Below are 14,373 nucleotides of genomic sequence, written 5' to 3' on the forward strand. Positions count from 1 at the left end.
ATTTCAAGTGCTCAGGAGCCGCAGGTGACTGGTGGCTACCCCACTGGACAGCAGGTAAAGAATATTTCCCGCTTCACAGAAAGGCACCGGTAGTGTTTTCCAAAATAATTTCAATTCAAGTGCGTGTGACTTATTTTAACTTCATTGGCTGTCACTCCTAATACGAAGTATTAAATTTAGATGGAAGTGGATGAAGTTAGGGAAAAGCGGATGGTAGAAGAGAAGGGAATGTGGGGGTGAGAAGGAGGGGCCCTGCTCCCCACCAGCCCAGGACTGCCTGAGTTGCAAAGACTTACACCTGACACCCGGACAATGCCTCGCCGTCTCCCATAGGAGCAGGCCTGGGGGAGGCCCAGGGGAAACAATGTGCTTCCCATCTTCCTTTTTAGAAATTTTATCTTTGTTTTGGGGATCAAAACACACATGGTTAAAAAATAAAATAGCATAATACTCGATACTCTCTCATTTCACCCAGTATACCCTTAGGAGCAAGCTTTCTTACCTGCTCTACTGATTCACATCCTGGTCCAGATCTTATGGGAGGAAGTATCGCATGGCAGAGGGCAGGCCCTGGAGGGTGCCCTGTCCCTCATGGGAGTGACCTTTCTCTCTCCCCAAGTCCTTTTCCTCCCTGGATGCCATGCTTTGCCACCTTGCAGGCTTCCCTCCAGGTGACCCCTTCCCAGTCACCCCGCAGGCACACTCTGACCCCCTCCTGAGTGCTGGGTGCCATGATGGGTGCTGGGGGTGCAGCGCGGGACACAGCAGGGCCCGTGCACTCGCGCAGTTTGCTTTCAGCGAGCGCCAGGTGCACTGGTGTGTGTAAGGTGCACTGTTGGCATTTGGTTTCTCACACCCTATGGAGCAGTGGCCCCGGAGCTCTCAACATCAGGAGCACTCCCTGACCCCTGTGATATCAAAGCTACTCACATTTCCCGAGGCTGCTTCAGGTGGCCCGGGATGGTCTCACCAAGGAGAGGATGTTAGAGGTGACTCCCGAATGTGAAGAAGGAGCCAGTGGTGCAGAGATCTGGGGAAGGGCGTTCCAGCCAGAGGAAGTAGCTAGTGCACAGGCCCTTCGGCACAAGTGAGCTTGTGTGTCCACTGGAAGGGAGGCCAATTTGGCTGAAGAGAAACAAGGGAGGCTTGAGCAGAAGGGACAAAGAGATAGGGACAGGCAAGGAAGGTCCAGTGGGATCTCGTCAGCAGCCCTTGGGTTTTATTCTTAGGGTGACAGGAAGCCATTGAGGGTCAGACTTTGACCTGGGCTAGTGGGCTCTGCAGTGCCATTGACATGGTTTGAGCAGGAGAGGATAATCGACATGTATTTAAAAAGCTCTCTGCAAAAAACAAATTAAAGCTCTATGCAGCTGCTGTGTAGGAAATAGAGGGACAAAAGTTGAAACCAGGAGACCCCCTGGCAGCAGGTCCATCAGATGCCCGGGTACCGCATACCCAGAGCTGAGGCCGCAGCACAGCGGGCCGTGGGTGCTGGACTTGGGTGGGCTTGTCAGCAAACAGCTCGCTTGGCAGGTCTGAGCTGAGAGCTGGCTCTTGTGGCTTCCGGCCCTGAAAGGCCGAGTGCAGGGAGCTTTGCTCTGAGGGGCCAGCTCCTACACTAGCAGCCTTAGTTTTTCCTAGACAGCCTGGTTTCTCTGGAGACCACCTTTCTTGCCCTCACAAACACTCGAGGCTGACAGTGCCAAACAGCAGGGCTGTCCCGGCACCACCGGTTGAAGAGCGTCATCTCCCATCAAGTGGTCTTGGGTCATAATTCTGTTCCATCGATCTATGTGGCTGTCTTTATGCCAGTACCATACTCTTTAGATGAATTGTTTTTTTCAAGATCTTAAAAAGTATGCAAATACTTCTTGAGCTCTGAATCACGGTCTCTGGCACACAGTGGTGATAGTCCATCATAGTGATCGTCTAATTGCAGAAGGGGAGAATTTTAGAAGAAATTTAGAAGATATTGGAGCGTAGAATTGCTGGGATATGGGACACAAGGGAGGTGGTATCTGAAGTCCAAGGAGCAAGCAAGGTCCAAGCTGGCTTCACTGCTCCCTGTATGATCCCAGGAGATCACACTGCACCACAGGGCAGGGTGCTGCAGGGCCCTGGGGTAACAGCGCCCATCCCGGCTCAGGACAGCACCTGGCCGTGAGTAGGTTGGGGGGTCCCAGCAACTGTTCTGTGTAGGCAGTGGGCCCCCTGGGCACCGACCACTACATGTCCAGTTGGCTGCTGGTATTTAGTGTTCAGAGTATCTCTGTTTCTCTGGGCTCCTGCCTCTCTCTGCTGTTCAGGGACCCTCAGGGTCCTCACCTTCTCAGGCCTCGCCTCCCTTCAGGGTGCTTCTTGCAGGTGACTACATGTGTCTGTGCACACAGGGGAGGCCCTCAGATATCTGACTCCCTTCCGGCCATCAGACTGACAGCTGTCCTGTCTTGTCCATCCTCTGTTCTATTGTCACTACACGCCAGGGCCCAGATCTCGCTTGTTCCGTTGTCACTCAGCCGAGCCTTGGTGGCCTCCCAGTCAGCACCCAGCATGGTCAAGCCTCTTGCCCTCCAGACAGTCCGAGGTCCCTCCTGGGGCTCTGCTGCTTGCCCTGACACTCTTCCCGGCTACCTTCCCGAAGCTGTTACAGGCCTCCCCGCCTTGGCCTCAGACCGGCAGCCTCTCCCTGCTGCCCCACTGCCCTCCGCAGCCTCCACCAGCCCCAAAATGCCAAGTCCGAGTCTTTGGCTTTGAGTGCCATTTGGTGGGTTGACCTCCTCCTTCCTCAAAAACTGTCTTTTCTCAGCCTCATCCTTCTCCTCAGCCCCTCGCCCCTCCACCTTTTCCGCTCTGCACGCCTCTGCTGGGTGGTCTCCTCATTCGGTGACTTCAGTGACCATGGAGACGGGTAACTGCAAAGTTCGTGTTCAGCTCGCACAAGGTGTCCAAGGGCCAGGCGCACAGCTAGGCCCTGGGTGGGTGGAGAAGGCAGCCGAGGGCAGCCAGGCGGTGGCCAGGACACCGAGGACAGCAAGCACTCTGGACCTTGTCCACAAGGCAGAGAGCTCGGGGGGGCAGTGAGGATGGGTGTCACCATGTCTTTGACTCGGACCCAGCATGCTCATGACCCAGCTTCTTGGCCCACTTCTCCTTCTCGTCACTGTGACTGGTGCCCCCAGCCGCCCAGCCGCTGGTTCCCCGGCCCTCTGCCGTGCCCCCCCCTGGAACTCCCCACGCACCTGCTAGCTACTGGTCTGCTGCAGCTACTAGTCCCACCTGCGGTCTAGACCTCTAGCCTCCTCCTTTCCCGTCTGCAGGCCACACTGCAGCCCGAAGCGCCTTTTGAACAGGAAGATAAATTCACACCGTCACCCTGCTCAGCGCCTCCTGCGTGGCTTCCAGGTGCCCGTCAGGCAAGGGTCAGACTCTGACCTGGGCTACTGGGCTCTGCAGGCACCTGTGGCCCCCAGGCTCCCCGGATGCCTGCTCACCTCTCTGCAGCGAGGGTGGTCACACTGACACCCACTCTTGGTGGCCCTGCCTGAATGCTGTCCCCCCAGGACACACACACATGCCCTCAGAGGGGCCTGCCTGACCTGGCCGGTATGGGGCAGTCCTTGGCTCTCACAGAACAGGACAGCGTGGCATCCAAGCCCTCCTGGAGCTGACATCCCATTGAGGGAAAGACCAGACAGCCACCTTGTAGCAGAGCTCAGCCAGGCAGGCGGCAGCCCACAGAGTTGACCACACTTCTTGGAGGCCTCAGGGAGCTGCACTCAGGGTGAGCAGCACACTTCCTTGCTCCTCACCTGAGCGGACCAGTGCAGGAGCTGATGACCTGAGCGTGGGGCTCTAGAGACCACTGTTAAGCCAATGGGCTGAAGCCAAGGCCTAGGAAGTGACTACAGTGGATTAGCCTGGGTGATGGGACTAGGTCTTCTTTCTAGAAGCTCTCTCTGCCTGTCCCAAGGACAGTGCTTGGAGGAGGGTAGCCAGCAGGGCCCACGCAGAAAAGCCAGTGGCTCAGAGTCAGCAGGTCTTAGGAATAACGTTTTTCCCTGTCAGACATTAGAAGCCTCGCCTCAGCGTGTGTCGTGCATGGGCTGTGGATATGCATGGAGTTAATTCTGTTTATGAGCTAGCCCCATCACCCAATGCCAGTGTTCCAAGCTTTGTTGCAGGAGATGGCCAGTCCACTCCTGTCTAGGAGGGAGCAGCACGTGCCCTGTTGTCCTCAGGGTCCTCATGTGTGGCACATGGGATTCAGCATTATAGAAGGTGGAAAGGAGGTATAACTGTACTAGACACATGGGTGTATAACTTAACATTTTAAGACAGGTGCATGCCTAGGAAGAGCTGTTTGTGACTGGGGGGTGAAAACTAGGGCTTCTGGGGAATTCTGGGGAGGAGGAGAGGTATGAATAGGGTTTTTAAGGATGAAGACCCAACTTTCATGGTCAGGTGGAAAGAATGACACATGTTAAAGATGACATCCGGGAAAGCCCTTTCAAGGGAGAAGCTGCCAACTGTGGGAGAAGAGGGAGCCCAGGCCCTCGCTCCCTATTCAGAATCCTATGTCTGGGCATCCTGCGTCTTGGAAAACTCTTGCCAACTATTCCTAAGCACCTTCTTTTAAAATAAAGCTGCTCTGACTTCTTAGTAAAAATTCCATTCAAGGAGGAGAGGAAATCGTTGGGTGCTTAAGTTGGTGCATCTGCTCTCATAACTCGTGTGATTAGAAAAGGCTCGGTGGGTTTATGTTTCTAGGGTGAGTTTGGTAGGCTTTTGAAAAGCGCCTACGTGTACATACAAACTCCATTCCTTTGGGCAGCCTGGAGGTGTGGGAGGAGTGAGCGGGTTGCACAAAGAATCTTGATGGTCGATGCTTCATTGACCCTCGCCCTGGCATCCCCGCGGGGGACCATGCACACCTGAGCAACCTGGGCAGCAGGACCCCCGACTGTGCTGCACATGCTCTCGATGCCCACCCCTATCTGCTTGGGTGTTTGCACAGCTCCTTCTCCCCTTGCGAGCTGGCCACTTGTCCTCAGACAACCCAGGTGTTGCAGTGCAGAGATGAACACACTAGATTTGGAGCCTGGAGATGGATGCAAGGACGGGGAGGCTAGAAAGAAGAGCATTTCCTGAGGCTTGAGGGACAAGCACTTTTCAGTCATTATCACAGATTGCTGAGGGCTGAGTGGTGCGTCAGCAGAGAAGGTGTCTGCTCTGCAAGATGCCTATGGCTGCTGGACAAATGATCACCAACTTATTACAGTTCCAGAGGTCAAAAGTCTGAAATAGAGCTGAAATCAAGGTGTCAGCATGGCTAGTTCTTTCTGGAAGCCCTGGTTGAGAGTCCGTTTAGGTCTCTTCCAGCGTCTAGAGGCCTCCTGCGTTTCTTGGCTCACGGCCCCCTCCTCTCCCTTCCAAGCCAGCAGCACGGCTTCTTGCAATCTAATCTTTCTGAGGCTCTCACCTCTGCTTTGTCATCTGCTTCTGTGTTGCCTTGTCCTGTCTTATCGAGACCTTGTGTGATTATACAGGGCCCGCTTTGACAGTCCTGCATTTTTACCGTGTCCCATTTCCAAAGTCTTTTTTGCCAAGTAAGGAAGCATATTCAGAGCTTCCAGGGAGTTGGATGTGAACATCTTTGAAGGGTCATCATCCGCCTGTGTATACAGGCATCAGCCTAAGTAGTAAATGTTTAGAAGTAAAAAGTTTGAAGGAAGCCATGAGTAATGAGGCATCTCTGTGAATCCCTTGAAATCCAGCATCCAGAGGTGGGATCTAGCTTCCACTCTGGCCACTTTAAGGAACAACGTTTACGGCCAAGTGGAGGGACTGTCCCTGAGCAAAACTCATATAGATTTTCCAGATTCTAACTGTGCTGTAAACCACGACCGTTTGAGGTATGCATTTGTTTCTGTTTTTATTTTGGAAACAGACTTCCAGCAGGAAAAACAACCTTGCTGCTCCCCCGTCTACAGTGTCCAGCAAAATAAAAGTGCCAGTCCCTCAGCCCATAGTGAAGAAAGAGAAGCGGCAAAATTCCTCCAGGTTTAACGCCAGCAATAACAGAGAGCTTCAAAAACTGCCGTCTCTAAAAGGTAATCTCTATTATTTGTCTTTTAAAAGTCAAAGTGTGCCTGTTTAGGGAGGGGGAGTGTTTGGAGAGTTGGCCTGCTTCTTCCTGCTTCTGCTGTATTTATGTTTCATTCGGGTCCTCCTTGTTGAGGGTTGTTGTTATTGTTGTTGTTTTTCAATTAAAAGCCACTAACTGATTTACCCAACCGATATTTCAGATTCCAGAGCTGTTTGAGATAAAAATGTAATCGAGAATGTGTTCTAGCTCTAACACGCTAGAAAAGACAGGGGAAGACATACATCTCTTTATGTAACTGAGCTAGCTGGCATTCCCTTCAAGTCAGTCTTCTCTTGCATTTGTCACCTGTGGGCTCTATGATTCAGAAAGGAGCCACTGCAGGAGACAGGTTATAAAAGCTACAGTAGAGCCTCTTCACTTTCCTGGTATTGGAGAAGTGAGGATTGTAACCGTGGTCTTTTGTGGACTCTTTCCCTGTGAGTCACATAGGTATTACACTGCCCAGGGGTTTCCTATTTGAGATTAGTCAGGGAATGGTGCCCTTTGCTTCGAATTTCCCCCCAAAATGGCACAGTCACCTCTTTCCGTCTGAGGGTGTTCAGTCCCTAAACGTGCTCCCCTAGGAGATGTTGACGTTGAAGTTCATAAAATCAAGGAAAGTCAAATTTGACCAAAGTCAGCCATGAACCTCTGAAAACCTTTATCTTTACTAAAACATAAGACTAGCATGATAAATAAAACATCAGATGTTTTTCATACCTCCAATTCATAACAGCAGGTCTTTTGTGAGACGCATGAACCCAGAGCAGGAAGTGCATCCTCTTTACAGGTGTGTTCCAGCGCCTTCCACACTGCAGGGCAGATAGCAAGGGCTCAGTGCAGAGGTGCCAGACGTGTCGGGGAGGAGGAGGGAAGAAGGAAGGGATGGAGGGAATGAGCAGTTTCTGGATTCACAGATGTTCTTCCTGCCCCTCACTTGCTAGGAATCCAGGCTGTCTGCTCCCTGCAGCTTGCAGAGCATGGATCTGGCTTACATTTGGTTTAGTTTCCTCATAGATAATATGCATATGAAGTCATTTTGGGGAGGGATGAATAGATGGAGCATAGGAGAGTTTGAAGACAGCGGACCTATTCTGTACGATACCAGGATAGTGAGTATGTGGCATTTTGCATTTGCCAAAACCCATAAAATGTATGACACAAAGAACACACCCTCCTGTAAACTATGGTATTTAATTAATAATGATATATCAGTATTGGCTCATCCATTGTAACAAACGCACTCACTGTAATGCAAAATGTTAATATTGGACAACAGGTGGCAGGTAATATGAAAACTGTACTTCACATTTGATTTTTCTGTAAGCCTGAAAGTTAAAGTCCACTACTTTGAAAGAAAGAAAAAGAGAAAGAGAGAGAGGATGGAAGAAGAGAGAAGAGAAGAGAAGAGAAGAGAAAGAAAAGAAAAGCTACTTTTCCCATCTTCTAAGACCCTCCTTTGTTGGATCTTCGAATTTTTCTTCCAGCCCTTAAAAATCCTCCACAACAGCGTTACTGTCATATTCTGTTGGTGATCGTTTGGATTTATCCACTTATTTATCACTTTATTCTTCATTCCTCCTTGCATCTTCGACTTTCCTCCAGGATCACTTTCTTTCTATTGGAATATGTCTTGTAGAACTTTCTCTAATGAGTCTAGTGGTGGCAGATTATTTATCTAGAAAAGATCTTTATTCTGCCCTCATTCTTGAAAGATGTTCACTGAGATTGAATTGCAGGTGTAGTTATTTTCTGTGAGAACAAGGAAGATAAGCATTTCATCACCTTTGACTTTGTTACAATTGAGAAACCAAAGTTAGTCTTTGAAGGGACTGTGATTCTGGCTACTTTTCTGATTTTTGTCTCTAACATTGATTTTTCAGTAGTTCCACTGCTGGGTGTCCAAATGCGGATTTCTTTTCAATCAGCCTTTTTTGGGATTTGTTGCACATCCATACATTATTATACTTCCTCAGTGCTGAAGGGTTCCCAGCCATTATGTCTTCTACATTCGTCTTTGGCTTTAATCAAACATGTATTGGACTTTTCCATTTACCATCTTTCTTTGTAATCCTCACCTGTATTTTTCACTTTTTGTGACTTCCCATGCTATGTTCCCATTGAGAGCGTCTCACATTATCTCTGATGAAGGACCAGGCTTTTTTTTCTTGATTTTCAACCCTTCATGGACTGATGCTTCTATAAAATACCGTGAAAATGAATAACTATACAAATGAAATGTAAAATGCAGCCTTTTTGTGTTATTACAGCCAGTAGATATAAAATTGCCTTGCTGAGCTGCTGTCAGAATCTCTGAGCACCATGCTTAATTTCTGTTACCTTGCTGGGAATCTTCAGGTCTGTCTAGCATGTGCTAAAGTCCCCTTTGTTGAGCTTTTACATCTCATATCCTTTTCCATTTATTGCAGTTACATTTTTAATCTGCAGTATGACTTTCTCCTATTTTCCTGTTCTGTCGCAGATCACGCTTGCCATTTCTGGGGGTGCAGTAAGCACAGCTACTTCGAGTTCTGTGTCACATGGTATTATCATCCTTGTCAGAGTGTGCTTGTGTTGTCTTATTTCCTTGAGTACCTGACTATTTTCTAGTATATGCTGGTCATTGTACTCAACTATTTAAAATAAGTTAAAACCTAAAATGAAAGTATCTTCTTCAATAGGGATTTGTTTTCGCTCCTTCTACCAGATACCTGGTTCGCTAGCAGTCTGGGAATGTTGTAAGTCACAGCACTAGTTTATTACGACTTGTTAAATTAGTCAGGCCGGTTGTCATGTAAAATATCCCGCTTATTCCCTGCAGTTCCTGTAAATAGAAGTCTTTTTTGGATGGAATACATCAGACATGTTACTGTATAACCCGGGAGATATTGGTGGTAGTGCAGGATAATTGTTCGATTTGGTGACTGTCATAAGTGATGCCAGATTCTACACCGTGTTAGGGTAATGATACGTTGATCTCTCCATCAGACCACGATGCTTCCCCCTGTGACTAGGCTGTCCCGAAGTACTGATGGCGATCTGCAAGGTCTGTTCCCCACCAGCCGTGTGCTAATGCCATGTATACCATGAGACAGTCCTTGCTTGAGTCAGCAGTGTCACTAGAGAGTTAACATTTAATCTGGCATTCTTCTGAAAGCAGAGCTGTTTCTTACCAACTGGAGATACTTGGTTATCTTGACATATAGTTCCTACGGAAAGTCAGAACAGGTGTAATGCTCTGCATTTTAGTTAGACTTTCCCTCAACTGGTGAAAACTAGAGATTTTTTTCTGGTTTTCTTTTTTTTGAATATCATTATGGACTTAGGTATTTCATTTATTTCAGTGTGCTACAGCCATCTAAAATTACTGTTTTTCTGATGTGTGGCTGCATAACTTCAACCATTGGGTATTCTTGAAGCTCTCTCCTGTGTATTTTTTTGACATGGACACACTTATTTTTGATTCCTTGATTTCTAACACAGTAAGATGTCCCCCAGCCTCATTTTGTACCTTCCTTGCCCCAGACTTGGAATCAACTATTTTCAAAGAGCCCTGATTCCTTTCAGTGGGACCTGATTTTAGAGACCAAAATCTGGGTACTAAGGGTGCTTGTTGCTATTGGACTGGTGTTGCTTTTAGGTGCTGTCAATGGAGGGAGATGGAATATAAGTATAAATATGTTGACATTCATATTGACGTTTTCAATTAAATTTTCATTATGGTGTTTTCAGATGATTCTTGAATTTTCAGTTTTATCTCTTTTACACTGAAAATCTTGCTTTCTGACATCATTGACATAATTATTGCTGTATCCTATTAAAATAATTCACAACAATAATGCGGATATTATTACAAACAGCAGGAACTTTGAATTGGCTCATTTCATTGCAGAAAAAGTGGTTGTGCTTTTATCTGGATCCTATCACATTTTTTAAATGTGCAGGAAGGATTGGCACCTTGAGAATATTTTCATCCTCTGGCCTAAGAGTGTGCTATGTGAAGGCCACTCTCATTTCTCTTTGGGTGTTTTAAAGTTTCCCTTGTGTGGGTTTTGCACATTTCTTATTAAGTTTTACACCTAGATATTCTGTTATTGTTGCTGCTGTGTCTTCTGAATAGTTAATTATTTTTAGGAAGGCTGTTGATTTCTGTGTCTTGCTTTCACCTCCGCTTTCTTACTGAATTATCTTATTGTTTGCAGTAGTTTTTCCATTGATTTCTTTTGGTTGTTCCAGGTATCTAATTAGATCTGTGCTTAAAGATGGCCTCACATTTTTGTTCCTAATTCTTGTACCTCTAGTGTCTTCCTCTTGAACTGGCTGAAAACTCCAGTAAGGCGTTATAGGTGGTGGTGCAAGCAGGCATGTTTGTCTTGTTTCTGACTTTAACGGAAGTAGAAGCAGGATTTTTTTTTTAATGATCGTGTTATTCCATTGTGTGGTGAAACCTTGGTTTTAAGTCTGTATAGATTGTGGCATAACATAAACCTTTCATTGTTGTTCATATCTTTAAACCTTTTCTTAAGGTGGGCTCAGAAAGGAAGTACTGGATCAGAGCCTGTGTGTTTTCACAATCCCTGAGAGATACTGCCCAGATACTGTCCAGAGAGGTGGCACCGTACACAGTCTACCCAGAGCAGATGAGACACCTGTCCTGTCGCACCTTTTCCAGACTGGGGTCATTTAACACCTGAGTCATTTGTTAAGTGGAAAGTAGCATTTCCTATTTTACTCATTTAACAGTAAGGCCGAATGTAGTCTTCGGGCCTTTTGCTTTTAGAGAGCCTCCTGAGTTAGTCCCTTCCTTACGGTAGAAGCGATGCCAATTGAAGGGAGATGCTTTGGGTGATGTGTAGGAGGGGTAAATCAGTTGCCCAGTTTGTTTCTTGGGGCCATTCTCCTGATGGAAAAGAGCCTGGGAAGAGTCAGGTCATAAAGGAACAACTAGGACTTAACAGCAATTAGCTGGAAACCTTGGGGCAGAAATTTGGTGTTGCTAAGCACTTGGGCTTTTGTGAAAGAAGTTGCTACGTTATTATTGTGAATTCTTAAAACTTGGGTTTTGAATGGCAGTTAAAATCTTACATCTCTTGCCCTCCTTTAGTGAAAATGCAATACTTCAGCCTTATTCATAACAGTTCATTTTCTGATACAGTTGAAAGTTTGGCCTTACAGGTCATTTTTACTGCCTAAAGATGAATTGTGCGTGTATTTAGGAGAGCTTTGCCTCTTGGCCGTTAGTTGCAGAATTATAACAATGGAGTATGAGCAGCTGCCAGAGTGCCTGCCCTAGTTCTGGTGGCCTGAGAAACTGCTCTCATCACTCCCGTCTTCTGCCCTATGCTTGGATTTCTGTGTCTGCTCCTGGCTGCACACCATGACAGAGGAAATGGCCCCCGGTGCCAGTTCACAACAAATATTTCCTGACCAACCAGGTTGTCTGGAGCATGGGGAGGTGGTCAGGACAATGACAACGGCCAGAGGTGGCCCTTGCCCACCAGGAGCCAGCAGACCCAGATCCACCGTGCTTTCCCGACTCAGGCTCCTCTTGGCTACCTTCTGACTGCAGCTGGGCAGCAGAGACGCCACCAGGGCCACTCGTGTGCATAACCCAGAGCTGATGCCACGTCGGCCAGGCCGGTCCTCCTGAGACCTTGCTCTCCTGTCTGCTCTCCCTGGGCCACAGACGCGGCTTTTACACAAGGCTCAGGCTCAGGCCTCTGCAGCCGCCCCGGGGCAGAACCTGGGCGTCTGCTTCCAGCTGCCAGCTGTACTCTCCACTTCGTGCCTGGCTCAGGCCTCGCCCACACCTCACCTCGATTTCTCACGGCACCTCGCGTTCGGCTCATGACCGCACACACACATGCCATTCCTTGGAAGGGCCATCCTCTGTCACCCTCAGCACCTGGTTTTCCTCTGTGCTCTGCCAACCTCAGAGGCAGCCGCCGTGCCCTGCTACTTCTGCCCACACCGATGTGTCCTGCACCACCTGGCTCGAGCCTGCCTTATCTATGCATGCAATTGTGGCAAAATCTGCATAGCGTAGTATCTGTCATCATAGCCACTCCTAAGTGTGCATTTCAGTGGCATTAAGTACATTCCCAGTGCCGTATGCCCATCACCACTATCTCTTCATCCCCAACTAAGCCCTGTCCTGGTAAACAGTGCCTCCCGTCGCCCTCCCCCAGCCCCGCACCTGCCATTCTACTTTCTGGCTCTCTGATTTCAACTCCTCCAGGAATTGGGATCATGCAGAATTTGTCCTGCTGGCTCTGGCTTATCTCTCTCAGCATAATGTCCTCAAGGATCATCCTTGCTGTAGCTAGTGATGGGATTTCTTCCTTTTTAAGGCTGAATAATATTTCATCGTATGGCTAGACCACAGTGTGTGTATCCATCTGTCTGCCGATGGACACTCAGGTGGCAGGAGGTGCCACAAGTGGTGCTCTTGGGTGAAGTGCCACCGAGGGCAGAGCTGCTTGCATGTCTGTTTTGGAGCATCTGCCAAGGATGGAGATGCGCTCTATGGGAGGAGTGGAGAGCCCTCCAGGCCCTCCGACTGCTCCTTCCACACGCCCTTCTGTTTCCAGAGAACTGCCATGGCCTCACCGCTCCTCCACCTCAGGTTCTTCTGTGTAGAGGAAGTTTGTTATTAATAGCTGACGTGAGAGCACCTTGATATGTCACGTGTGCTAGAGACACCTTGTGTGGGCGCCCTGCCTTCTTGGAACAAGGAAGGGCTGTGAACACTTGCTCTGCTTTAAAGCTTTCCAGCCCAGCTGTGGGGAGAAGCCCAGCAAGCACTGGGGGTGAGTTTTACTTGGTCTACTCCACTCACCCCCGCCAGCCTTCCCTGGGGACCAGCCCGGCCACGCCTTCTACTCACAGGACTTTCGGATCTGCAGGGCGACAGGCCCACAAGCGCCTGTCCCTTTGTCCTTGCTTTTGGCAAGCAGAAGTTCCCTGGCAACCTTTGAACACAGCTGAATGTTAGGTATCTTTGATCTGCCTAAGGAAAAAGTCTATTTTAAACTCTAAGTGAAGCCAAATGTTTTAGGTTAGCTCTCTTACCCAACAAAACATACATCACTCGTGCTCATGCAGTTTCCAGTTAAAAAAAAATAGTGCTGGTCAGAACAGCGGCCTTGCTTTGCTGTGACGGCGCCATGGCTCTCTAGGTTCAAAAACAACTTTCTTTTAACGAAAGAAACTATAAAACTTCTCCACTAAAATATGAGCAGATTTAATTTGCCTACAAAATTGCTGGGAGATGAAAAATAAAAACCTTAAGCCAAATTTAGAAATGAAAACTGGAAAGTTTTATTCAGAAATGCTAAATCAGAAATAAAATCAGTGGGATGTATTTACAGGCAGTTTGCTTTTAAATAAAGACCAAAACAAAGTGACAGAGGGACCAGAGAATAAAGAGTAATTCCTTTTAAAACCTTCACTTTGGTGCAGCACAAAGTTGCTTGCATTTGCATCTCTGATGGGAAAGTGCACGAGGAACAGTGGGTCTGTTTGCCGGCCTTCTGTTCTGGAAGGCACACCGCCCGGAGCCCAGAAAGGTGCCTTTCCCCCCTCGGCATTAGCTCAGGCCCTTGGTGGCACAGCTGCAGCAGCAGGAAAGGGGAGGGGGGCGGTCATCACTGGAGAGTCAGGAGCCCGGTTTGAGGCCATCCTGGAAAGCAGGGGGGCCCATCACAGGTGGTACTGGAGGGCACAGTGGGACAGGCATTGTGTGCCCAGGGGACAGGAAGTGTTACTATCCAGGCAACTAAGTGACATGTCCATTTTGGTTATGTGCTACAGGGAAGAGGTTTAAAGAGTAGTAAGGGGGTTTGGGAACATCAGAATAGGTGTTGCTGCTTGATTTGTCCATCGTTCAGTATATTTGATGGTGCACATGCTGTGTGCCAGGCACCATCTGGGAGCTGGCCAGGGGAGAGAGTCTGTGGCCTGGGGTGGGAAGTAGGAAGGCTTCTGGGATGGGGGTGGAGGTGGGGGTGAGGTCTAAGCAGAGATCCCACTGCAGCCTGGAGATCTATCTGAAGCACCATTGGTAGAGGCCAATGTTCTTCGGGTGGTTTCCAGCATGACACCTATAATGGCTGGAGCCACTCCCTCCCAAGCTCTGCCCCTCACCACAGCAGGGTGGTATACTCCACCTGTGACATTTATGCCTCCTAACAACCGAGGAGATGGAATATCACATATACCTCCTTTTC

At 48.5% G+C, this 14,373-nt stretch overlaps 1 protein-coding gene across 9 annotated transcripts in view; it reads left to right on the top strand.

Annotated features, from left to right (window-relative positions):
- Positions 1 to 14,373, top strand: part of PPP2R5C (protein phosphatase 2 regulatory subunit B'gamma) — a 123,631-nt gene that overhangs the window by 8,240 nt on the left and 101,018 nt on the right. For all 9 annotated transcript variants that reach the window (XR_007412575.1, XR_007412573.1, XR_007412574.1 and 6 more), the window contains exon 3: positions 5,948 to 6,110. Coding sequence is in view for 6 of the 9 variants with exons in the window: in XM_025443564.3 (XP_025299349.1) it covers positions 5,948 to 6,110 (163 nt within the window). In the remaining 3 variants the exon portion in view is untranslated. The remainder of the gene's footprint in view (positions 1 to 5,947; positions 6,111 to 14,373) is intronic.

Source organism: Canis lupus, chromosome 8 (assembly GCF_003254725.2).
Source record: "Canis lupus dingo isolate Sandy chromosome 8, ASM325472v2, whole genome shotgun sequence".
Classification (NCBI taxonomy): Eukaryota; Metazoa; Chordata; class Mammalia; order Carnivora; family Canidae; genus Canis; species Canis lupus.